The 25,359-nt window shown below is 41.8% G+C and overlaps 1 protein-coding gene across 2 annotated transcripts in view; it reads left to right on the top strand.

The window, feature by feature from the left end:
• The first annotated feature begins 11,083 nt into the window (after nt 1–11,083).
• Nucleotides 11,084–25,359, top strand: part of LOC108157261 — a 42,700-nt gene continuing 28,424 nt past the window's right edge. The window contains exons 1-6 of one of the 2 annotated variants that reach the window (XM_017289239.2): nt 11,084–11,459; nt 16,594–17,639; nt 20,291–20,488; nt 21,294–21,446; nt 21,518–21,706; nt 21,764–21,944. In XM_017289239.2, coding sequence (XP_017144728.1) covers nt 16,919–17,639; nt 20,291–20,488; nt 21,294–21,446; nt 21,518–21,706; nt 21,764–21,944 — 1,442 coding nt within the window. In that variant the 5' untranslated portion in view covers nt 11,084–11,459; nt 16,594–16,918. The remainder of the gene's footprint in view (nt 11,460–16,593; nt 17,640–20,290; nt 20,489–21,293; nt 21,447–21,517; nt 21,707–21,763; nt 21,945–25,359) is intronic. The other variant, XM_017289240.2, reaches the window with a different exon arrangement.

Consider the following 25,359-nt stretch of genomic DNA (forward strand, 5'->3'; position numbering starts at 1 on the left):
GGCGTCTATGCAAATCCATAATCCACTCGATCGATACACAAAACCGGGAAAAGGGCATCCATTCGAGTCCTGTGCAAAATATAATCCCTGTCGTAAACAATCTCCATGCCACGATTATTGTTAACCCAAAAACGGCCAAAACAAAAATCCATAAAAATATTAATAGCATAAAAATCTAGAAAAAAGCAACACAACGCACTACATGCAACATGCGGTGGTACACAATATTGGCGTATGTTTTGGAGCAGCAATAAAAAGAAAGGGGGAATGTATACATTTTTTTTATATATATAGTGGATCCCTCGGATACTTTTTTGGGTGGGGGGAGGTGTGTTTTTTTATGGCCAATTGTTTCGTTGATTCCCACCCGCATTCGGTTCCTTTTTTTTGGTGTTGTTTGCGTTAAATAAATTGCACTGTGAAAAGTGCAGGGAAATAGTTAAGTGATTGATTTAGTGCTGCCTGGTGGCACAGCCCCCCCCCCCGTCCCTTGCTGGAGGGGCGCAAACGAAAATTGATTTCAAATTGAGAAATTGGTTGGCGGTTGGGCTCTCAACATGAAGTGGGGCCATTCCCATGAATGAATTAAGCGGGAAATTTCTCTCTGGTGTTTACCCAAAAAGTTTGGGCATAAATTCAGTGGAGTCTCTGGCTATTTCCAGTGGAGTCTTTAAGCCATTTTCTAAGCTTGGAAAACTTTTTGGTTTGCATAGAACTTGTCTCGGTGTCGGTTTCGCCTTAAATACTTGATGACTTTCCCTAGGCCGCACTGCCACGCTCCATGGATCCGCGGAGCTGCGTGGCACTTGAGCCGCAAAGCGGCCATTAGGCGACTGATGCAGACAGATGCCACAGCGACATGCAACAGGGGGATGGAGCGCGTGGTACAGGGAAAAGGCTGTGCCAGGGAGTAACGGCATGAAAACTATCTTGCCACTCAGTCGAGAGAGAGAGGGGCAGTGGCAGCGGCAGCGGCAGCGGCAGCGGCAGCGGCAGCGGCAGAGTGGCATCATCCACTTGAGCTATGCGAGAAGCTGTAGGTGCAGCAGCAGCAGCCACCGGGGGGGGGGAAGAGATGGAAAGCGAATGGTAATGGTAATGGAGATGAGCCGAGAGGAGTTGCAAGATGAAGATGAAGCGCAGAGAGAGAGAGTGTTGCATGATAAAGTGGCCTGCCCCCTGGTTGGTCCTGCGAATGAAAATCTAGAAAAAGTGACAGAAATAAAGACAAAGAACATGGCAATTGTTGCCATCGGATTCCCGCCTTCTTTCTTTCTTATTACCAACAACATTTTGCAATTAGCCAAAAGGTTGTCCTGCGGATAACCTGGGGAGCAATCGGGCGTATCCTGTGGCCACACGTAGAGCCCCCGTAAATTCCTAGATGGCGTCTCGCCATTTTTAATCACACGAAAATTGCGCTAAATCATTTTCTAATTGCCTCCTGTGGCATAAACAGTGACTCTCTAATGAGTTTGCGACGCCCAGACACCCCGAAAGCTGTCGAGGCACACGTATCTGTATCTTTTATGTGTATCTTTAACAGCAGATGTGTCAATAAGAGGAAGGAAGCGCCTGCCTGTGTGTGTGTGTGGCAAGTATCTTAAGAAGGCAAGTATCTGAAAAATAAGTATCTGAAGAAGAAATATCTTAATAGGGTATACTGACAGCAGGACAAGGCTCGTTTCGTTTGAGGAATTAAATGAGAATTTTTATTAAATTTTATTTTGAATTTTTGTTAAAATTTAGAGCGGAATTCTGCCCTGTATATTATGAAGAGAGTGCTTTTGGGTTCTGCCTCAGTTTTGAGAAAAGCCTGACCGGCAGAAGTATCTGAGGGAGTGACTGAAGGAGAAATATCTGATGAAGAAGTATCTGACCAAAAATATGTGAAGAATAAGTCGTCATCTGTAGAAAAAGCATCTGAAGAGGAGCTAGCTGAAGAAGTATCTAAGCAAATATCTGAAGGAGAAGTATCTAAAGAACTGGCAAAAGAAGAAGTATCTAAGCAACTAGCAGAAGAGGAAGTATCTAGAGAACTAGCGAAATAAGAAATATCTAGAGAACTAACAGGAGAAGAAGTATCTAGAGATTTAGGAGAAGAGGAAGTATCTAAATAAATAGCAGAAGAAGAAGTATCTAAAGAACTAGGAGAAGAAGAAGTATCTAAGAGCTAGCAGAAGAAGTATCTAAAAAACTAGCAAAATAAGATTTATCTAGAGAACGAGCAGAAGAAGATGTATCTAAAAAAAATTGTTGAAGGAAAAGTATCTAAAGGACTAGCAGAAGAAGAAGTATCTAAAAAACTAGCAGAAGAAGAAATATCTAAGGAACTAACAGAAGAGGAAGTATCTAAACAAATTTCTGAAGGAATAGTATCTAAAGCAATAGCAGAAGAGGAAGTATCTAAAGAACTTGCAGAATAAGATGTATCTAGAGAACTAACAGGAGACGATGTATCTAAACAAATTTCGGAGGGAGAAGTATCTAAAGAACTAGCAGAAGTGGAAGTATCTAAGTATATATCTGAAATACTACTTGAATCTAAAGAACTAGCTGAGGAAGCGGTATTCGAACAAGTATCTGAAGGAGAAGTATCTAAAGAACTAGCAGAAGAGGAACTATCTAAAGAGGAAGTGCCTAAAAAGAAGTATCAGAAAAAAAGTATCTAGAAGAGTAGTGCGTATCTAAAGAAGAAGTATCTACATATTTAACAGAAATAATTGTTTGAAGAGTCTGTGGGGGAAAGAAAAGGAGTTCACAGGGAAGTTCCTTGAGAAGCAGTCCTCTTCTTAGGCCTAGAGTATCACCTCTTCGACCTCTGGGCCTGCCTTTCAAGCGCTCTCCAAGAGTCATGTTTGCATATTGTGTGTATGCCCAGAAGCAGCAACAGCAGACTGTGTGCTAATTATCCTCAAAATTTTGTGGATTTCATGCTCCACCACACCCCACAAGCTAATCCTTACGGTCGTCGGCCTGGACTCTCTGGTGGGTGCCCAACCAAAGTGTCCTGCAGGACAGCCATTGTGGGACTTTTGGGAGCGCATAATATTGCCAGGAGATGTGAACGCTTGAATGGGTCATTAGCTTCCAATTAGTTATTGTTAATTTGTCGTTTTCCACAAGGGGAGGGGGAGGAGGGGGACGAGTGTGGCATGCAGATCCTTGTGGTGGCAAGTGCTGCATCTCGAGAGAGGGTGTGTGCGCTTATGGGGATAGAATATTAATTATGGTTTGATGGCATGTGATGGTACGTTCTCTCCCCTTGTGTCCTGGCTCCACGTTCATCCAATGACCAGTTTCATAATTGCTTTCCTTATGAATTTTGATTGTGTTTTGACGGAAAGGCAGAGTGAAATGAATGATGTGGCAGAGGGAAATGAATGCTTATCGGGGAGTGGAGAAAGCAGAGAGTAATGAATGATTTTCTGCGAGAAGAAAGCAATAAATGAACGCCATTTTGATACAGAAATTAGCACAGTTATTAATTAAACGGAACTTATACGAAAAATGATGTAAAGAGTGATGAAAAAGTCTTCGATCTATAGATAGAACCCTCCATCTATGTATGACTTTGTGGGGGCAAACATGTCTGAAACTCTGGCCACACCCAACGTTCTTCCCCCATTTCTATGCCGCAGAGTGTTGCATGCCCCTGCCACCCTCCGTTCATTGCCTTTTCCGCCTAAATTGGCACACGTTCAGAGTGTGGTGGACAACCCTTCCTTTGGGGTGAACAAGAGCGACGGCGACATGGTAGATGTTTTGTTTATTTTTGTATCCACGCGCTCGTGGCAAGTGCAGCGCGTAAATGTGGCATCGCATCGACGTCAGGCAGCAGCAGGGCACGTAATGCCTCAAACTGGAGCCAAGTGGAGGAGGCAAGGGCCAAAAGGGTTGCAACAGCATCATCATAGCGGAGGAAACTGCATAAATAACAGCACGTGGAGGGGAGGTGGGGAGAAGGGCTTGGGGGGGAGGGGAGTACCACAAAAGAACGACAAAGTTGCCGCTGCGGTGGCTGATGTTGATGTTGATTGTGTGGCAGGGGCAACATCCATGATCTCCGGCACTAAACGACCCTTGCAGCACTCGTGATTGGGATACAGTTTGTGGCATGATTGATGTGCATGCGGTGCGGTTTCAATCAAAATATGAAACTGATTTTAGAATAAATATGTATGTTGCATGTTTATTCCCCTCAGGAGGAGAACTTTTTTAGAAAAAACAACAAGTTTTCCCTTTGTTTGCGGCGTGACTTTTGCTTGTGTTTTCCTCAACTTTTTCTCTGTTGAAAAATTGCATTTTTCTCGACTTTTTCTCTGCTGAAAAATTGCATTTTAATTAAAAAACAGCTCAAGTGCACTTAAGTGTTGTGCTGCCGCTGTGTTCTCCCATAGCCACGTCAGCAATCGGACAGGGAAATGCTGGAAAAAAACAAGCACTGACTGCAAGTGCAACATGCAACACCCACACACACACACACACAGAGAGAGACCATGCAACAATGACAGCACCGGCAACAAAGCAAACAACAAGAAACAACAGCAAAGGCAAAGGCAAAAGCAAAAGCAATGACTGGACGGGCAAACGCCCAACAACAATTAAGACAACAATACTCGAACAAGAGAGTCCTCCGAAGAGCCGAAGTGTAAGGAAAAGAGCAACAAAACGGGGGAAAATAATATAAAATATTCACCAAATTGGAGGCAAGAGCGAATTTTGAATGCACTTTTTACGGGAAAAAGGGAGAGACGATGGGAAGGGGATGGAAAGGGGATTGACTATGGATTAAATGTAGATTGATGGGGAATTGAGTCTGAATATCATGTAGATTGAATGTAGATTGCAATATGCATCGTTTGTATTAAATATGGATTGCATGTGGCTTGCATAAAGATGATTGTGGATTGTATGTTGATTAAACGTGGCGTTTGTGGTATAATGATCAGCGCAAGCGAGATACATTTGGATCGCATGTGGACGGTATGTGTATTGTATGTGGATCGTATTTTTTTTTTTCTTTGATTGTATAATGACTATGTGTAACTTTTCTGGGTCTTCAATTCAAATCAAATTTGGATTGTATGTTGTTTATGTGTGGATATTGTGGTATTTGAATTTAAGTAGCATCTGGTTTGTGTGTGGAATGCATGAGGATTAAGTAGTGATTAAATGTGGGCTTTATGTATTTTCAATGTGAATTAAATGTAGGTTCCCCCAACAAAATGCCACTCTCTGCCCTCCACGCTCCTAAATCTCTCCTAAATAACATACCCCATCCCATAGCCAATGGACTCGTGCTACCCTTGACAGTGTCTCCAAGAAGTTGCATGGCAAATAAGCAACGAAATTTATATCATTTTGCGCCGATTTACGCAAGGAGCCAAGAATGGGAAGCCGCTCCCGCTTGACTTACGCTTGCCGGCAGAGAGCCTGGGCCGTGTATCTGTGCGATACATTTATGAGAAGATGAGCAAAGGAGACGCAATGCGCTTCCTTTGCGGCACTTGCAACCTGCAGCTCCGATAAGCTGCTTCTGTGTGTGTGCGATGACTGCAGGAAACAGGATATGACATATTTTATAATGCGTAACAGATGCGCGCAACATTTCGGGGCATCATCCCACTCCCACTGCTCCTGCCTTGGATGTAACAATTTAATTTCGTTTTTATCCTCATAAAGGCAAGTGCCTTTCCTGCCTGCAGGCTGCCTTTGACGTAATTATGAAAATATTCCAAAGGAATTGGTAAAAAATTGTTAAAAATTCATTTGCATAGCTTCTCCAGAAAAAAACCCCAAAAAGGTGGCCAAAAAAAAATGGTCTTCAAATGGAATTTGAATTGCAAAATGTGAAATAATCACGTGATCGGGTGGACAGGGGGGAGGGGGGAGTACGCCGTAGCATAATAATAACAAAATTGTTAATTGAATGCAAATGCGAGAGCAGACAGCTCAATTAATTAATTATTCAACAGCTAAAAGTACGAGTACATCTTGAAGCGGAATTATACGCACCTTTATTGGAAAAAATTAAACTAAAAAGTTAGCAAAAAAAAAAAATGGATTTAATTTTAAATCTAAAAAACCTAAAAAGAATTAGATTTGTATCCTTTTTTAGCTCTCATCACTGAAGTGGTTTATTAATTAAATGATTTGGTATTTTTTTTAGGGTAAAAATCATAGAAGTTGGGGAGATTTTTAAGACTAATACAAAATAAAAAATATTGGAAAACTTGTATAAATTTTATTGATTATAAATTTTAATGTTTATACCTATTAGATGTTAAAAAATCATGTCAATGGGTTGATTAGTTTAGTGGGAGTGCAGAAGACAAGTGTCGTTGGGCTCTTTGAACACCTGGCCTGCGGCAAGAGCCGTGGGATTTGGGAGACCAGCGTTTTTGGGAATGCCTACCATCGATATAGTATGTATAGGAACCGAGAACAGTGTAAATTTGAGTTCGTTTAAATCAAAATTGTATTTAAATCTGTGCCCCATTCATGTGGAACTTTGACCCAAACTCTGAATGGGATATGGAGTGAAAAATCCCCGAAAACTAAGAGAAGGGCAGTGGAATGTGGAGAATTACCTCCATCCCCTCGTGGCAGATGACAAACACGTAAGCCGCCACGCGTAAGCGAAAACTTTCCACCACCCCACAGCACACCCACATCCCACACCCCCCTGGCCAGACTTTTTGGTTTTTTTTTTATAAATGCATAAAAGCGTAACTGGAGTACGTGGCGAAAAAAGGAGAGCGAGAGAGAGAGAGAGGGAAAACTTGTTTCATTTTCGCAGTGGAAAAAAAGTTTGTTGCCGCCACCGCCGCAGCGGGCATTAACAACACTTAAAATGCCTGCAGCGTTTTTCCTTTAATACAAGTGGAGGACAGGCCACTGTCCAGTGTCCACTGTCCAGTGTGTGGTCTGTGTGTGCCCCAAAAACTATCTGGCAGTACGCTTTTAGCCTTTAGTCCACTCGAAAGGGAAGTTTCTAGGGGTCCACTCGAAGAGGCAGCAGGCAGTCTCTTTTGCCTTTCACTCTCTCTCACTCACTCTCTCTCTCTGGCTTTCTCTATTTAGTTTTGATTTAGTTTCCCTCCCGGATTTTATTTGGTTAGACATCTCTTTTGGGGCATCTAAAGGGCATCGCTCAAGTGTAAATGAGTGTCGTTTATTTTTCGCCTCCCCCCCCATCACTGGAAAGACGGATTTCCGCAACGAATTAAAGTTGTATCTCCTTCATTTGCATAGGCAATCCACCCACCGCATTTCACATTCCTTTTGGACGCCACACAAATCTCTGGCTAAATCTGTTAACGGTTTACTGAAGTTTACTTAAACGCTGGCTGTCCTTCGGGGGACTCAAAAATCAATAGCCTACTTTACGCCAAATTTACTGCCCAAGGAGCCATCGAGTGAGCATCGCTTACTGCTGCTCCTTCCGCTGCTGTGTTTTCTACTCAATTGAATCCTTGAAGTAGTTTGGGGGCTACTCTCACTCCAGCTCCTCCCCTCTCTTTGTTCTGGGCATATCCCCTGATTAGCGTAAAAAAGTTTCGAGTCCAATGAAATGACAAAAAAAAAATCTACGATTACAAGTAGTTTTGCAATAATTCAAATTTGCATATTCACGGGTCCACGGCTCCACGGTTTCTGGGTTTTAGAAAGGGTATACTTTGGTGGGTATTGGGTGTGGAATTAGAGCTTTGGTTAGTAGGAAAGAGAGACTATAGATGCTATGTGTTCTATGGGATCAAAAGACTTATTCATCTATTAGTTTCAAGGGAAACTTGTACCTCTTTTTAAAATCTATCTGCCTTAAAGTAAAGATTAAAGAACAAAATAGGAAACCCATCGCTTGAAGAGCGTTGCTTTCTTATATGTACCCCCGTGAATCCTCAGGAGATCTCAAATTGAATGTCTTGGGGTTGAGGGCTGTTCTCCATTTCGATGATTTTCTGCCACCAAATCTGGTTAGCAATTCTCTTATAAGTCCCATGGACTGGTATGTGGGATGTTTCTCTATAAGAAACGGGGTCTTCTCTAAGCTTTTTCGGCTCTCTGTTGGGTCTTTCTCCTCTAGAAATACTTCCTGGCACTCCTTTTCGACTCCAAGTGGATAAACAACTAGTTTTTAGAAAGAAGCAATCTTAAAATGTCTGCAAAAAATATATTGAAATTGTAAGATGGATAAATTTCCCATAGATTTATGGTAGAGTATCCCCATCTTCTTCCTATGCACCTCTTATTTTTTGTCTAGTTTTTCATTATTTTTTTATGCATTTTTTTTGTGTACTTATTTTTTTTTTTTTCTCTGGCGCGGGGCAAAAGTTGAGTGCATTTCTTGGGGCATTTCTTGAGCAATTTTTTTGGCTAATTTATTTGCACTTCACTCTGCGTGGCGCTGCCTCAAGTTAAGCACTTGACTCGTGAGGGACTCCGTAGACTGGCCTTTCACTGGGTTTTTTCCTCCGCTTCTCTGGCTTTTCTTGGCTGGTAAATACTTGCATTTTATTAGATATCTTGAGTGGGCCTTTGGTGCATTCATAATTCCATTTTATGCCGGACTAAGGCCAGGGATTAAGGCATATAATTAGCGCCAAAAATATAAGTTTTCGCTCGAATTAAATCATCCCAAGGCATCGTCTGTTTCCACTATCTGCTGGAAGTTTTTCTTGCCTTAATTTCTGGCCAGAAAAAAACAGGAAAAAAGGAAAAGGCACTGAGCACTGTTTTCCTTTACGACGCTTTTCTTTCTTGGTCTTTTGGTCATTCCTGACTTAATTAGAGTTGGCTTTCATTTGGGCGCCTTTTACTTTGGTTTTGCTCTTCCAGGCTTTCGTTTAACTGCTGCCACATGGTGCAAGCATCCCCCCCCCCCCCTCTTCCACCATCTACCCCCCACTCAAAGCAAAACACAATTACATTCGTTTTCTCTTCTTTCTTTCAGTATTCTTTTTCGTTATCCTTTCGCTTAGAGGCGAAAAACTTTCATTTTTAACTTGATTTTTATGTTCTCTCTCCCTTGACTGTTTTTTTTTTGTGCCCTTTTCTTTCTCATTTGAGTGGGCGTGGCATGTGGCAAGAATTATGCGCCACGAAATGCCATTATGCAAAATGTCCTCTGTCCCTCTGTTGCAGCTTCTGCCTCGGCTTCTGCTGCAGTAAGCGTAATCGAAGTTAATTAGATTGCATGACCCCCCTCGCCCCCAGGGGAGGGGAGTGGGAGTGGATTGGCAGCAAATTAGTGAAGCAAGAAATCGAAAAGGGGTTATAAAAATGTCCAGAGCTCTTTTTATGAGCTTACGCATGGAGAACATGAGTAAAATGATTCTCAAAGAATGGTTTGAATGTGACAAACCCAGGAAAAAGGAAACCAGGGAACCCAGGGAGAGGCGGGTCAACAAAGAGCGTAGCAGGATGCTGGGATTTCTGGCCTAAAAGCAGGGATTTCTGGCTCAAAAGCAGGGATTTCTGGCTTAAATTCAAGGATTTCTGAGCCAACCAAAAACTTCAATCCCCTGCAGCTTTTTGCCTTGTTTTTGTTTGATTTTTGACAAGGCATTCGATTAGTTTTTGGCACTTATCAACAAAATTTGTATTCAATTTGTAGCCAGCCCCCCCGCTGCCCCACAGAAATTTGTTTATGCAATTGATTTGGCACCTCAAGCGTCAGCACCGACATACTCGAATTAGAAATAGAAACCCAATTTATTTAAATGTATTTATTGGCCAACAGAAAGTAGAGAAACACACACAGAAAAAAAGAAGGAAACATTTGAGATGAATAATGTATTTCTTGATAAATTGACAGGCAGACAAACACAATTTTGTGTTCATATTTAGACCAAAAAAACAACAACAAAAGAGAGGCAGAATTTCCAAAGTAAATGTCGAAGATTTCCGCTCTTCCCGCTGGCTGTCTGTGGCAGCTACAGAATATCTGTTGCATGGTTGAAACTTTTGCTAACTGCCACATGAATGAAAAGTTCAATTAACTTGATATTCTCGAGCATTTTCCGCACTTTTCCCGCATTTCTTTAAATTTTTATATATTTTTGTATGGTTTTTTTTTTTTGTAATAAATGCTGTGCCGCATCGTTGTCGTCTTGGGGTTTATTTTTGGTTGCAAACGCATGCGTTTTTCTTCTCTTTTCACTTGGGTCTTCGATTTTTTAATTAACTTGCAATTAAAAGGGAAATTTACGGGCGCACTTTGATGCTCATAAATTAGGTCCCTGCCACTCTCGGTGGCACTCTCTGCAAAATGCCAGATCGAAGGTAAATCAATTTCCCCAACGGCAGGCAGGACCTGCCTTTGAGATGAGGTTTTCCAGCTATTTTTGGGGAAAAAATAAACCAAAGGTGGAGCTGCCACATGCACTGACAGGAGGTGGAGTGGGAGGTGGGAGTGTGGCAGCCTGTGAAAAGGGTGAAAAAACGTGTGTACCCAGCCCTGAGTCTCGTCCAAATTGGCGATGAAGTGGCAGTAGACACAATGAAGAAGTCAAACAACTCACTTAAGGGGTTTCCCCACAGAGGAGCTGAAGAAATGGAGATGCAAAAACGGAAGGACTTTACCTTTACGCCAGGACGCAGAGAGGGAGGGGAGCGAGTGGACTGCAGTTTGCCTTTGTTTAGATTCTCTTGGCCAAAAGCCAAGCTGATTTAAGACTTTACTCGTTGCAGGCAGGCAGGCAGGCAGGCACTCGGGCCCAAGTGCGAGATTTGTGGCAGGAAGTCGGCGATAAGAGACAAAAGAGTGAAACGGAACTGCGAATCTTTGCAGTCGGATCAAAGCTGAAGTTTAAAGCGGAAGTTTTATGGAAGGAAGTTGAGGAAGTGCCCGGGAGATATCATCAAAACAGGGAAGAGGGCAATTAATGGGAAAAGCTAAGAAATTTCATTGAAATTTATTTGATTTCCATGGGCACAGCAGCCGGCAAGATTTATGCCAGTTTATGCCAAAAAAAAAATCAACTCAAGAGAGAAACGAGAAGCCATTTCTTAGAGAAGAGAGAGAGACCAGCGATGTCTAGAAAGAGAAGTGCCTGCCGGCCCCACAGTTGCAGCCTGAACGTCGATCGTGTCGCATGTGTGGATCGTGCCCCTCGTGCTCCTCTATTCTGAACTCAAATAAATCTTGTGCGTGGTCCAAAAATAAAACCCCCTCTATAAAAAAGGGGGACAAAAACAACAGAGCGTGCCAAGAAAAGAAGCCTCCACCTCAAGTAAAAACAAGCGAAAAGTGAATCGAAAAAGTTAATCAAATTTAGGGAACACTTTTCTTTCCATCAACGATCACGCTGGTCTTCCAAGGAATAATATCTGGCGAATGTGCTTCAAATTAAGGCCTTCAATCGAATGTTTTTCGATCCGAAAGTATCTGGCAATTTGTTATTTCGTAGCAGATCAAAGATTCCCATAAAGCAAATCAAGTGGAAATTTGTTTGGTAAATGCCAGCGAAAAAAAAATATTGATGAAAAATCCACAAGATGAACCCGTGCCAAATTCCATTACCAAAAATTCATTAATTACCAAAGAAAACTCTTACCGATATTTTTTTTTTTTTTTGCTCAAAATAATGTGTGGAAGTGCGGAATATTTTCATAAATCAAGAGAATCGTTAAATTTTCATCGTTGATTTTTGTGCAAATGATTTTGAATATCATGTAGAACATTCCCCGAAACAAAAGAACAACAAAAGCTATACAGGAAAATAAAGTGCTGTGTTGTGTGACGCTCATAAATATTTCAGAATATAAAAAAAAAACAATATTGAGAGGAATATTTCGGATATATTTTTCATGCGACGGATAAATAATACAAGTATTTAAGGAGGATAGGTGGAAGGGGGTAAATCGGTTAAAAAAGCAGATCTTTTGGGGTTTATTTTGCTAGATTTCTTCTCTGAAGATTATCCCAGGAATTAAGTGTATTCTTAGGTGTTTTTATTGACCATAAATTGGTGCTTTTGCAAAATAAACAAACAAAAACAATTGTGCAAACAATTTAGCATTTTTCTGTTCTGTTTCGATGATTTATAAATAAACGCTTCACTTAATTTGCATGATAATAACCGAGTATGCCAGGCCCATTGGCCCCAAAAGCCCAATGTGCCCCCACCCAAAAAAAAAAACACAAAGTGCACCACGTTTATGCGTATACCCTGTAAAGAGGGGAGGGTGTTGTGGGCCAAGAGAAGGCTCTGAATTCTTCTTTTTGCCTTGAACATGGATTTTCCCCAAGAATAATCGTTTCAGACCTTATTTTTGGGGTGTTTTTCGTAGATAAACCCACAAAACGTGCCCATTTCATGCCATTATATATATCTGTACTGAAAGAGATGTATTTCCAGGGAAATCTTAGGTTTTCCACCGCAAAAGTAGGATAACTATCTTCTTTAAGGAATTATTTTTAAGGGATTTAGATTTGAGATACAAAATCTACTCCTATTTTGAAGATAAACCATCTGGACTGTTGAAGCAATTGTAAAATATTCCTGGAAAACCCAGTCTTATGATCTTACGGCAGATGATCTCTATAGGAACGATCTCTTATCTTATAACCTTCATAGAAATCCTGCCTTTTCAAGGGTATTCCCATATTCCATACCCAAAACTGGAATAGTTGATGAAAAGTGATGTACTTCCAGGAGTATCTTAGGTTTTGAACCGCAAAAGTTAGCCTTTCCTTTCTTTTTTAGGAATTATTTTCAAGGGTAAAGATTTCAGATACAAATCTACTCCTATTTTGAAGATAAACCAACCTGACTGTTGATGCATTTCCTGGAAAAATCATGCGACAAATGATCTCTATAGGAACGATCTCTTCTCCTATACCCGTCATAGAAACCCTGCCTGCTTTTCAAGGGTATTTCCATATTCCACACCCAAAACTCTCTCTCTTGTCTCTCCCTCTAGTTGTAAGTGTGTTGATGTTTTTCGTCGGGCGAGTGAGAACCCAAAAATAAATCTCATAATTCTCTCGTAATTCTCGACCCAATCTTTTCGCATTTTCGTTGCTGTTTTCGCTTTTGGGGTTTGTTGAACTTTTTGTCGCCTGCTTTTTGCATTTGCAGCTAAAATTAGTTGCAACTAATTTGTTGTTTGTCGATGGGTTGGTTGGGGTCTCTGTTTCTCGCTTCGTTTCGTGTGGCAGAGCCGCGTGTCAAATGTGACAGCTTCGAATACTTCACTGTGTGTGTGTGTGTGTGTGTGTGTGCGTGTGTGAGTGCTAATTATGCAAATTTCCAATGTACTGTCGAGGGCAGAGTTTGAGTTTTGTTTTGTTTGATTTTGTTCCCCAAAGGGGAGGCCCTTTCTGTCATTAATTTGCATTACAAAAGAATGCTATTTGGATATTTTAAGGGGCGAAACGAGCACAGCATATGATTTATGGCACTTTTCTAGTAGGGAACATCACTGAAAACAATCAGCTATTGATTGGGGGAACCTTCAGCTACCTTCTGATGCCTTTCGTTGCTGTTCCATTTATTTAAAGTTTATTCAAGTGAATCGTGCACCTTAATTGACCCACATAGCCGACCTAGTGCCTCCATCCTAGTGGAAAATGCATTTTCCGAATTGTTTTGACCAAAGCCAAGTGCCCGAACGGATGGTAGAAGTGACTTTCGCGCCAGAGACAAAATAATCCAAAATCAAATCACTTTACTTAAATTCCAATTGTAGTTTTTCCGGCTCTGTCTCTTTTTACTCTAATTTTTCCACTTATTTTTCCTACATTTTCCCCTTGACTTACCTCCCCCTCGCGCTCTCTTGTTTCCTTTTGGGATGCGTTTTCTCTTGTCTCCTTCAGCATCTGCCAAATGGCAGAGTTTGTCTTTTATTTTCATAGAATTTTCTTTTATATTTATTTATCCACTGCTCTGTCCCCTGTCTTTCGGTGACGACATTTCGTGGATGGAGCAGCAGTGCCACAGAGACAGAGAGAGAGAGAGAGAGAGAGAGAGATAGAGTGGAATTCCGTGAATATTTCTGCTCATTCGTTTTTATTTTTAAACATTTTCGCTGTGTGTATTTTTAATGCTGTTCATTTTGTTTAAATTTGCATTGACGCACCGCTTCACTCCGCCTGTCTATTTATTTTTTATTAGTCGTATTTTTAGTGCATTTTTCGTTGTTCAAGAATTTGCATTTAATGGCCGGCTGCATCTGTCTTAATTTACTTTCACTTAGTGGATTACCAGCCCCGATCCGAGAATAGCATAAAGATTCTACTTTAAGGTCTATAAATAATCGCAATCTCTATCTCTCTCTCTCTATCTATCACCATTTTATTGATGTTGACTCAATTAGCTTTTGGTTTTTGGGAAATTTATGTGATTTTCTTATGCAAGAGAAAGCGTTTTTCACGCTTCCGTCTAAGCGCTTCGATAAACTCCACTTTAACACCCATTTTCCAGCGCTTTTCTCCCCCCCCCTAAGGCCATAGGGTCAATTCTATGTATGTTCACAGTCGATGTACCTTGACATTTATGTGTGTGTGTGTGTTTCCGGCTACACCCACACACACGCCCAGATGCCACAAAAAAAAAAATTCGAACGCGTTGAAAAAAAAAGTGTAATAAATAACAAAATCATTTAAGAGTATTTTTTTTATATTTTCTATGTTGGCACACATTTGTTATGTTTTCTGGGGGATGCTCTTATTTTGGGGGACAGGGTAAATGGGATATTGGAGGGAAGTTGAATATGATTTAAGAAGACGCAGAGAATTTTAGATGGTGGTGGGGAATAGGCTTCCAAAAGATACACTCTGAGGGAAAGATATATATCTTGTATACCCGTGAAAAGATAGCAGAATTGAGGAATTTTTGAAGGGTTCTATAAGGCCCTATTGAGTTTGGAAGAAAATGTTTTCACCTTCTCCAGTAAATCCTCAATCGAAAGAGCCTCCAAAATCCCAAAAGATCATTCAATATCTGCCAGAATTTGTGTTTAAATATTTTTTAAAATTTTTAAGGGGAAATATGATAGGGTTTGAAGGGTGTGAATAGTTTATTAAAAGCTGGATAACTTCCAGGCTACCAAAAAAAATATATATTTAGGCTGGAATTTGCTATATGACTTCCAGGCTATCAAAAAAATTTATTTTGCCTGGAATTTGCTAGAAATTTTAAATATATTTATAGAATGTCCCATTAGCTGTATTTAGGGTGTAACATTTCCAGGAATTTTCTAATTTTTGTCCACAAAAATTTCAATAGATTATTCAAGCTTTGACACAATTTAATATATTTTATTATATATATTTCATATTTTTATATAATTTTCTACGCCTTCCAGTGGTCTTCAAAGGCATTCAACGATCTTTAAGAATATTTAAGGACCCTTTAAATCATTCCCTACTTATAAAGAGCATTCAATCTTCGACTCTAGTTCTGTTTTGGCATCATATTTTTGTTATTTCTTAGATTTACTTTCAGTTCTATTTAGTCTATGGTTTGTTGTTGTTGTGAAAAATGCTTTTAGTGTGCCACAGGGCGTTGCGTTGCGTTGCGTTGTGTTTATTTTGATACTGGCACGAGTATATTCACGCGGAAAACTCACACACTCACAAACTCACTCTGTATGTCACACATGGCAGAGAACCCCCCGCCCCCCGGGCCCAACCCTCCTCGTAAAAAAACATTTAAATTCTTTGGTGCCTCTTCGGTTTTCTAGAATTTTTGCATTTGTTTCAGTTTCGGTTTTTATTGCGAAATTAGCTCACTTTTTGAGTGGCGAGGAGAACAGCGAAACTTAATTGAATTTTCATTGGTATTTTGTGTATTTTTATGATTAATCGTCATGGGAAATCTATTGACTGAGATGCTCTTTTGTTTACTTAAGGAAAAGTCTAGGAAAAATCCACACTGGCACTCGTTTGGCAGATGTCAGATGTGTGCTCCTGAATGACGGGCATTTGTTGAACGTTTTGTATACAAATATTCACATTTAATGGGGCTGGTTCTTATCGAATATTTATGCCCAGCAAGTGTCGGAAGTTTTCTTTCAGATTTCCCCATACGGTTTTCATTCGTTTTCCCTTCAATGGAAACGATTTGACAAAGTCCAAAGCTCCACCCTCTCTATAAATAAATGACTGCCGCCATTTCATACGGAAAAAGTCTTGAAATAATATTTGAAATTCTCGAAAAATGAACAGCACACAATATTGATTGGCCCTCGAAGAGGGGCCAAAATAATTGCCTTTTTCCAGGCTGAAAGATGACTCAATCAGAGATGAAAACTGAAACAAAACAGAACACTTAATAATGTATATTTTTGGGAATTTTTGGGGAGTTCCTCCCGCAGGGCCAGAATTCTTTAAAAATCTCTCATAAAAAAGTGAAACAAAAAAAACAAATTGAAACAATAAAATTAATAAAGTAAATAAAAGTGAATTAAGTGAATAAACTGAATGAATTTGTATTAAACAAACGAAAACACAATAAAACAATCCAGAAAAAAAAAGTTTCAACAGAAATTAAGTGAAAAACGAAATTGTTTTCCCATTTACTCGGCCGTTTTTTCTTTTTTTCACACCCACATTTTCTTTCGTGTTTTTCTTTCTTCCCAAAGTTTGAGACAGAGAAAAGCGTGTGGCAGAGACACAGCGAGAAAAGAGGAAACTTTTTGTAGCCAAATGGAATGAGAAAGTTGCAAGGACAAAGGAGTCCGAATGCTAAACATTTCAAGTAAATAAACTACAATACGGCAAAGGAAAATCCTGGGAAAATGTGAGCGAAAGAACAATTAACATCCCGAAGAAAACACACAAAAGACAAACACCGAATGTCCGAAAAACTTGGAAAAGCAGGAAAAATAGCAAAAGTGTAAGACCTAAATTAATAGGGAAAAATCGGGAGGGGCAAACTCTCGGATCGCCCGAAAAGAAAACAAAGCCATGAAGTTCCGTTTAGCAGCTTTTTGGCTATTTCTGCTGACAGTTGGCAGCGGCGGTAGCAGGGGCAATCACAAGCAATTAAGCCTTGATTGCTGCCTGAGGGGGCATGGGCATGAGGCCTCCACATGGGGCGTGGCAGCTGCTGCAGAATCAATCGCCCAACGAGACGGCGACATCGACAAAGGAAATGAACTGGAAAATGCATTGAAATTGCGTGCAACCTCAAAGCAACAGAAAACGGAAAGGCAAACGCAGGTTATTGGGGACATCACAACGAGAGGAACAACCGCACACCAAGCGGCAGAGGATGCCACAACAACACTGGCAACAGCATCCAAATCAATTGGCCATCAAGCAGTGCGACGTGCCAAGGACGCCCGAAATTTGGAGCAGCATTTAAAGCAGAGTGTGGCCAGGCTCTTGACCAGCGATGAAGAGTCCAACGAGAGTGACAGCGGGCCAGGCTCAATATTGGTCACAGATGCCACAGCCACAGCCACAGCCACTGCCACAGCCACGACGGTGACCACACATCATCCTGGACGACGGCATGTGGTAGCCGATAAGCTGCAGTACACCAAAGAGATACAAATCAAGCAGGGCCGCCTCATGGGCATCACACGCCGCTTTCAGGTCACGACCGGCCTACGGGAGGTGGATCAGTATCTGGGCTTGCCCTATGCCGAGGCCCCGACCGGCAATCGAAGGTTTATGCCGCCAGGTGAGAGGAATTTACTTTTCATTAATGAATCCCTTTTGATTCCTTGGCCTAAATCGGCTTAGCACAAACGTTTTTCTCTATAAATAATCTTTAGTTTTCCCAACTAGTTGGCTTTTCCTTTGGCATTTGCTCGGTGTAGACCGCAAATATGATGGCAAATTGCCACTTTGCAGCAAAACCAAAACCCCCCAAAATATGAAAAGTGTGGGGCGGACAGAACATATGCTGGCTCCTGTTGGAGCGAACATCCTGGCTCCTGCTGGTGTTCCTCCTCCTCCTGGATCTTCTGGCTCTTGTGGCACTTAGAATTTAGCCTGCAATTTAGGCAATTATCGTTGAAGCTGGTGCCCCCCAGGCCCCTCTCAAAAGCCTGACATGTGCCGCCTGGACTGTCTCTCTCTCGCTCTCTCCAGGACTATTTCCTGTTCTGTTTTCTATCCGTGTGTGTGTTTGTGTGTGTGCTATTATTATTGCAGCTTGTTTTTACATGAATTGCAATGTAGATTTTCCAGTCCTTCTCCTGGCTTGAGTGGAGGGCTTTTCCTTATATTTTCTCATGTTTAATTAAGAGTGGAAATTGCCATTATTATGTGTGTGTGTTTATATGTGTTTTTAATTTGGTTTTTATCCCCAAAACAAACAATAACACCCCCCCCCCCCCCCACCCCACAAAAATGTTGCATGAGATTTTCGGCGCGGCCATAAGTATGCGGTAGACAAAGCTGCGAGTGTCCTTTAGTCCTCTCTGGCGGGCCATAAACACAGACCGCGGCCTTAGCTGTTTGCACGACAAGAATCCCCACGACCGTCAACACTGAGAGAAAAGGGTGGCGATTTATTGATTGAGTGGAAAGTTTTTGTTTCGGGGAAGGGAAGATCTAGAGATTTCCCAAGGACATGGAAGACTGTGGCCTGTGGGGGGTTCTGCCACTCTTCCACAATGTTGTGGGGATCTTTCTACTGTATGCACAGTGTAGGGACTCTCCCCTTTGCCCCTGCCTACATTTTAGGCACAGTGTCGCTGCTCCCTAGATTGTATGCACAGTGTAAGAGCCGCGTGGCGTTCATTGCATTACGTAAAGACAATAAATTAACACGCGCCAGGGGCTGTTTGTGTGTGAGCGTGTGGCACGATTTGTATATCGGCTTGCAGTGGCTGTTGCTGCAACAGTTTCCAGTTGCTCCAGAGCTCCAGCAGCCTTTCAGTTTGTCGTCGCGTTTGGAGTTTATTGAGCACTTGAGTGCCATGCACTCAATCCAAACGGACGCCTCCCCTCCCCCACCACCCCCGCAACCGACGACAGCAACAGCTAGGACGATGGCATATTTGTCAGCGGAAGTTGGTTCCTCGTTGGATGGCAAACATGGCGATGTCGTTTGTCGTTTGTTCTGCCTTGAAATTCGCCTGGCAAATATAGGAAGCCAATGCAAATACGCGCCCACGTTGCGTATGGGTAATGTGTGCGGAGTGCGAGAGAGGGGGAGCGCGAGAGAGGGGGAGAATGCGGCATGTCGTCAAAGAAGTGGGCAAAACTCATATACAAACTGGAGGATAGATTCTGTTTGTGTTCGCGCACAGAAAACCCAAATAAATATCCCCCCAAAAAATATACGATATTTTTCGTCGATTTCGCCCTCCATACGCCCTTCCTTTTGTTAATAACAAAATGCAAATAATGCTGTGTACTCCCTGTGAAATATTTCATATGTATCTCACACAGAGAGAGAGGGGGAGGGGGTTTCCTCCTCCTCCTTTTTTTGGTACGCAAAATGAAATGAAATATTTTGTGTGTGTCCCTTCGTGTCGTATTTTATTGGCATTGATTTCTGTGCTTATTGGAAATGAAATTCGTGGTCTTTGAATCAATTATGTTGGTAAGTTTTCAATCAGCAGATAGATAGAAGCACAGATGCACAGATACACAGATACACAGATACACAAACGTATTTGTACATTTCCGGGCACTTGATTTGCGTAAACCTTCGATTTGCAGATTAGAGAACTATGCCAATATTTGCATATCAATCAATCAATCGATATATTATGGCCACAAGACCACAAAACAATCTACGAAGCCTCGAAACATTGTGGGTGTCAGGGGAGGGGGGGGGGGGGGGCGTGTAAGCGATTTCCCCCACCTCCAAAAACATTCAACCAGGGATTTGTGCACTCTCTGCGTCCCCCTCCCCCCCCCTATCGTTCTGTTGGAAAACCACACTTCAGGATTTGGGATGCAGAATCCGTACTAACTTGACCAAATCGTGGTTACCAATTTACCCAACGATTCTCCGCATCTACGAGCACAGTTTTGACGTTAACACCAGAAACGTAACCACAGTCAACTCCGAGTGTCCTTCTCTCCTTCTGCCGCCGCCTCCTTCTGGCACTTGTGTGCAGGAAATCCGAGCATTTTGTGGAGTGTGTGTGTCCTGCCATGGTGCGGTGTGGCATGCTGCTTGTTTATGGCATTTTCAAGTGCCTGTTGACCGTGTTACATAAATACGAAATTGACTTTTTGGCCAAACACTTGGGGTGGGGGGGAAAAAGCAGCAATCGAATGGTGAAATCTACGCTGCAAACATACATATGACATCTATAAAGACCTATCTAAGTGCTTTTTTCTACGCTCTCTTTCTCTCTTTTTTTCTAGGTGCACCATTGCCTTGGCAGGGCCTGAAGATAGCGCGTCATTTGCCACCCGTTTGCCCACAAAAACTACCGGATCTGACGTCCCATGGCAGCGTTAACATGTCACGGGCCCGTCACAAGTATTTGAGTCGACTGTTGCCGTACCTGCGCTCGGAGGGCGAGGACTGCCTCTACCTGAATCTGTATGTGCCGCATGAGGGTAAGTGTCTGTCATATGGAAATCGCAACAAACAAATTAATGTGGTTTCAGAGCTGTGCCAACAGTTATCGATACAAATACAAATGGGCGTGGCTTAGAGATGCAAAAACCTAGGGATTTCATGGTTTTTTTTTATCGATTTTATATACGAGAGTCTTTTTCGATATCGATAATCAATAGTTGTATCGATTTTATTGCTGTCGATTTTTAATTTGGAATTTTAAGTTGAATATTGGTGTCCAGAGATATCTAAATAATTTTTATCGGAATATATAATTTTTATCGGTAGTTATCGATACCTTTTCATTTTCGATTTTTATTCATCGAAAGTTATCATGCGGTAGAACAAATATTTGCAATGTTATCGATAGATTTTGAATCGATATTTTTGATAAATCGAAATTTAACATATTTTCGTTATTTTTTTTTCCGCACAAGAGAGATTTTTAGCATAAAGAGCTATTTTCTTATACAATAACCATCGGAAATATTTACTTTTATCGATAACCATCGCTTAACCGATATTGAATGGACATTTTCATCGACTTTGTATCTTTTTCCGTGATTTCGTGATTTAAGTATATTTTGTCCGCAGAAGGGAGATTTTCCCCCTAGCGAGCTTTTTTTCTTATACAATAATCATCGGAAAAATTGACTTTTATCGATAACCATCAAATTAACCGATATTTAATGGAAATTTTCATCGATTTTGTATCCTTTTCCGATAGATAGTGGAAGAAATGTTCTTTGTTTCAGTTAACGTATTATTGTTTCTGTATAAAAAACCTTGTTCTCTGCTTTTCAGAATCCCTGGTCGCCCCCAAGCAATACGCTGTGCTGGTTTATCTACACGGCGAGTCCTTTGAGTGGAACAGTGGCAATGCCTACGATGGATCTGTACTCTCCAGCTACGGCGAGGTGATTGTCGTCACAGTCAACTACCGATTGGGTGTATTGGGTGAGGCCTACGCACAAAAGATACACCTTATACTATGCTCAACCCTTTTTCTGTTCTGCCCCCTTCGATAGGTTTCCTGCGGCCCAGCATTGATGCCCATAATATAGCAAACTATGCGCTGCTCGATCAGATAGCGGCTCTGCATTGGATCAAGGAGAACATTGGGTCGTTCAACGGCGACAATACGCGCGTGACGCTGATGGGCCACAGCACGGGGGCGGCATGTGTCAATTATCTAATGGTATCGCCCGTGGCCTCAGGTGGGTGTGCGAGAGATTAGAGACCGTAGTACCACATAATAACATAATATTCTGCAGGCCTCTTCCATCGCGCCATCCTCATGTCGGGCTCGGCGATGTCCGACTGGGCGGCCAGCAATCAGTCTTTGCAATTGACAATGCAAATCGCCCATGCCCTCGACTGTCCACTGAGCGGCAGCGACGACCATTTCGATGCGGATGATGAGGACGCCCTGCTCGATTGCTTGCGCCAGCGTCGGTGAGTAGTTATTGAATTATTTAGTGGGCCTCCTCTGACGGGAGGCTTCTGGTCCGATTGGCGAGTGCGTGAGCGATTTGTGGCAACATTATAACCGGCCATAATGCCCGTCTAATGCGTTGAATGTGCGTCGACTTCATTAGCGCTCTGAGGAGGAATCCCCTGTTTCCTCTGGGCCTTGACTCACTTTTGGCCAATAGAATTTCGGTCGCCTTTTGTGGCCCGGCCTGCCTAATGATTCGGTAAATTTGCGAGTTTCCAGCCAGCACTACGACCTCAATGAGGCGTAAAGTCCGCCCATCCTTATCCTCAAAGCCATGACCAGCACTAATCACGCGTAATGTCCTTCGGCCTTTGGGGGGGCGTGTGTCCGTGTCACTTGCATCCCGATTACTTGTAATCTGTGTCCTGTGTGTCCTGTCTGTGTGTCTCCCATTTTGAGTGTTGCTCAAAACACTCGCTTCTCAATCAACGGGGGCGTGTGGGGACGAGTGGGCGTGGCTTACAGCTGATGAATGGAACAACTTTAAATTAATTGCTTTATAAGTGATTAAATTTTTAAAGCTGTTTGTTGTTTTTGTTGGGTTTTACTTGGAATTTCAGGGGTATTTATATGGGATCATGTTTTAAAGTGATTGACGAGTTAAGTGTTTAAGTACTTGGAATTGGGGGAGAAAATGTCTAAGCGACAGTGAAGAATCGAGTGGCAAGGGTTCTTGATTTTGAGAGACCCATAAACCTTAGATTCCCAATTGATAGACCTTCACAGACTCTCTCAATTTGAAGTTATTGAAGGTACGAGTAGTATGATGTGATTAAAGTAAAAAGACTGCTACTAAAACGAGTCTCAAAAGCCCATAGTTTCAATGTATTTATATGGTTCTTTATAAATAATTGTTTTAATTACATTAAATAACATATTTCTGTAAAGTTTTTATACCATATGTCGTTGAAGGGCTCTCCCGCAAAGCAAATACTATAGAAATGTATATTTTCCAAGAGGCTTCTCCCTTTATGATTGTTAAAAACACAATCCCATAATTTATAAAAATATTTTAGTGGCAGATTTTTCTCCATGAATCTACATAAATATATGTACCTATGTATATCCTTGCAAATATTTAAATGGGCATATTCATTGCAGATATTTCTGCGGTTCATCCAACAAGATTCACTCCCATTCGCCCATTAAAGAGTCATCATATTACAAAAAATAAACCCAGAAAATTGAGAGAGTGGGAAAGGCTTTAATGCTTTTAAAGTATGCTTTTTTTGGTGTACCCAGTACTCGAAGGGTATATAAATTGTGGGTAGGCAGAAGAAGAGTTTCCGACTGCATAAAGTATATCCTTATAGCCATGTCTCATGGATACTGCTTAATAGATGGCAGAAACATCATCGAATCATGGGATTATTATAGACCGAATGAAGAAAACCAATTGGCGTAGTATTCAGTCGTTTTTGGCTCTTTGAACACCTGGCTTTCGTAGAAAAACCCCCTTTTCGAGTGCATACTTTTGGGGATGCCGACTGGAGGGTATCTGAGTGTCGAGGTACGAGTGCTGCAGCTGCATTAAATGCATAGTTTTCTGTGTGTGGGGGAGCATGTAGGGGGAGTGTGTGGGGGGTAGTGTCTGAGGGGGTGCAACATTCATTTGTATGCATTGGTGGTGGGTACATTTGGGGGGGTGGGGGGTGCGCGAGCGCACAAAAGGGGAAGAAAACTAAAAAACAATTTGCATACAAAATGAAATAAAAGCGCATAAACACTAAAAATGTATGCAAAACTAAATCAACAAAACGCCACAATAATAGTAATTATGTTAATTATGCTAGGCATATACACACACAGACACACACAGAGCACTCACACATGGATGGATACTGTCACACGATGATTCAACATGTGTGTATGTATCTTTGGGGTACTTGAGAAACTTTCTCTACTTGCTGTTGGTTTGCTTTTGGTTTGTTACTTCCTACAAATTGGCACAGTAGTACTCGAGGATCCGCCTGAGAAAACCCGAGAGCCTCGCCGAGCAGGAAATGACGTCAAAGTAATGGCGAAACTACTGTTAATTGGGGCAAAGGGAAATGTGATGTACTCTAAACGTAGAAAACGAAAACTCAAAGGGAAATCTACGCATAAGAAATCTTTCTTTATGTGGGAATTTGGCAGGTAATTGAAAAAAGGAGAAGTAGAACCGAAAACACCTCGAGACACACACAAAGGGGGGAGGTAGTTCTTGAAGAGAATTTCGACAAGCCAGGCCTCTCTACGAAATGTGTAAACCCTTTCGCTTGGAAGTGCATTTTCGGAATGTTTTAATGAAGGAGCTAAAGCTTTGGTTTTGAGCCTGAGAATTGCAGCCTCGTGTGGCAGCTTACTGGAGGAGTGAAAGGAAGTGAAGGAAGGAGTGAAAGAGTAGGGCAATGAAGGCTGGAACCAGTGTATGGGGGAGTAAATGAGCGAGTGTTTGGGCAGGGAGGCAGGGGGGCAGTGGGGTGTGGGAGTACGAGCAAGTGCGAGTGTTAAATGAATGCAATGAATTATGTATGAATTACTGAGCAAATGTGCTCATCGCTTTTACCTACAAAGGCACCACCATGCCACAGCACACACACACAGATACACACACACACACACACACACACACATAGAGGTAAGAGAACTACATACTTGAGCAAACAGGGACTCAGTAAAGCCATAGCCACAGTAGCATTTGTTTGCCCCAACCACACACACCCCTCCCCCTTTCGTCCCACTTTCTTAGGGCTTTGTCTTCGAGATGAATTTAAATATTTAATAGAAGTTTTCTCTCTTACCCTTTGCCCTTTGTCGTTTGTCTTTTGCTCTTTTTCCTTAATTTATTCAAATTATTTAACCATTGCCTTTGGGCAGGACAACCGCCTAATGTGTTTGCCCTGCAAACAGGACTTTTGATCTGTGTATTTGCCTGCAGGCCAAAGTTTGTAGCCCGTCGGCCCGCCCATCGATTGTCCACGTTTGACCAGCCACAAAGTGAGCATTTTCCCCAGGCTTTCCCATGTTTTCTTTGATTGTTTTCCCTTGTGCATAAATATTTATGTAAGCTGATTATAAGGCATAATTTGTGTGCAACTTTTCATCCAATTGTTGCGCACAGAAATATATGTATTTTATTTGCGGCTAAGCTGCTTTTAAAATGTAACTAAAAATGGTCAAATCTGCTGGGGAAACAAATCGAGCAGCGAAGAGGGCTTACAAATGTTTCATTTTCATTCGTTTTGTTTGCTTTTAATCCCTCTCAGAGAGAGAGAGCGAGAGAGAGAGGGGGAGCGGGAGAGAAATGTCCCTCGAGAATAATGTAAATATCAAGCCTCAGGAACAGCCACACACAGAATGCAGCTGTTTTCCATTTGCGCTTCTAATTGA

The sequence above is a fragment of the Drosophila miranda genome, chromosome 2 (genome assembly GCF_003369915.1).
Source record: "Drosophila miranda strain MSH22 chromosome 2, D.miranda_PacBio2.1, whole genome shotgun sequence".
Taxonomy (NCBI): domain Eukaryota; kingdom Metazoa; phylum Arthropoda; class Insecta; order Diptera; family Drosophilidae; genus Drosophila; species Drosophila miranda.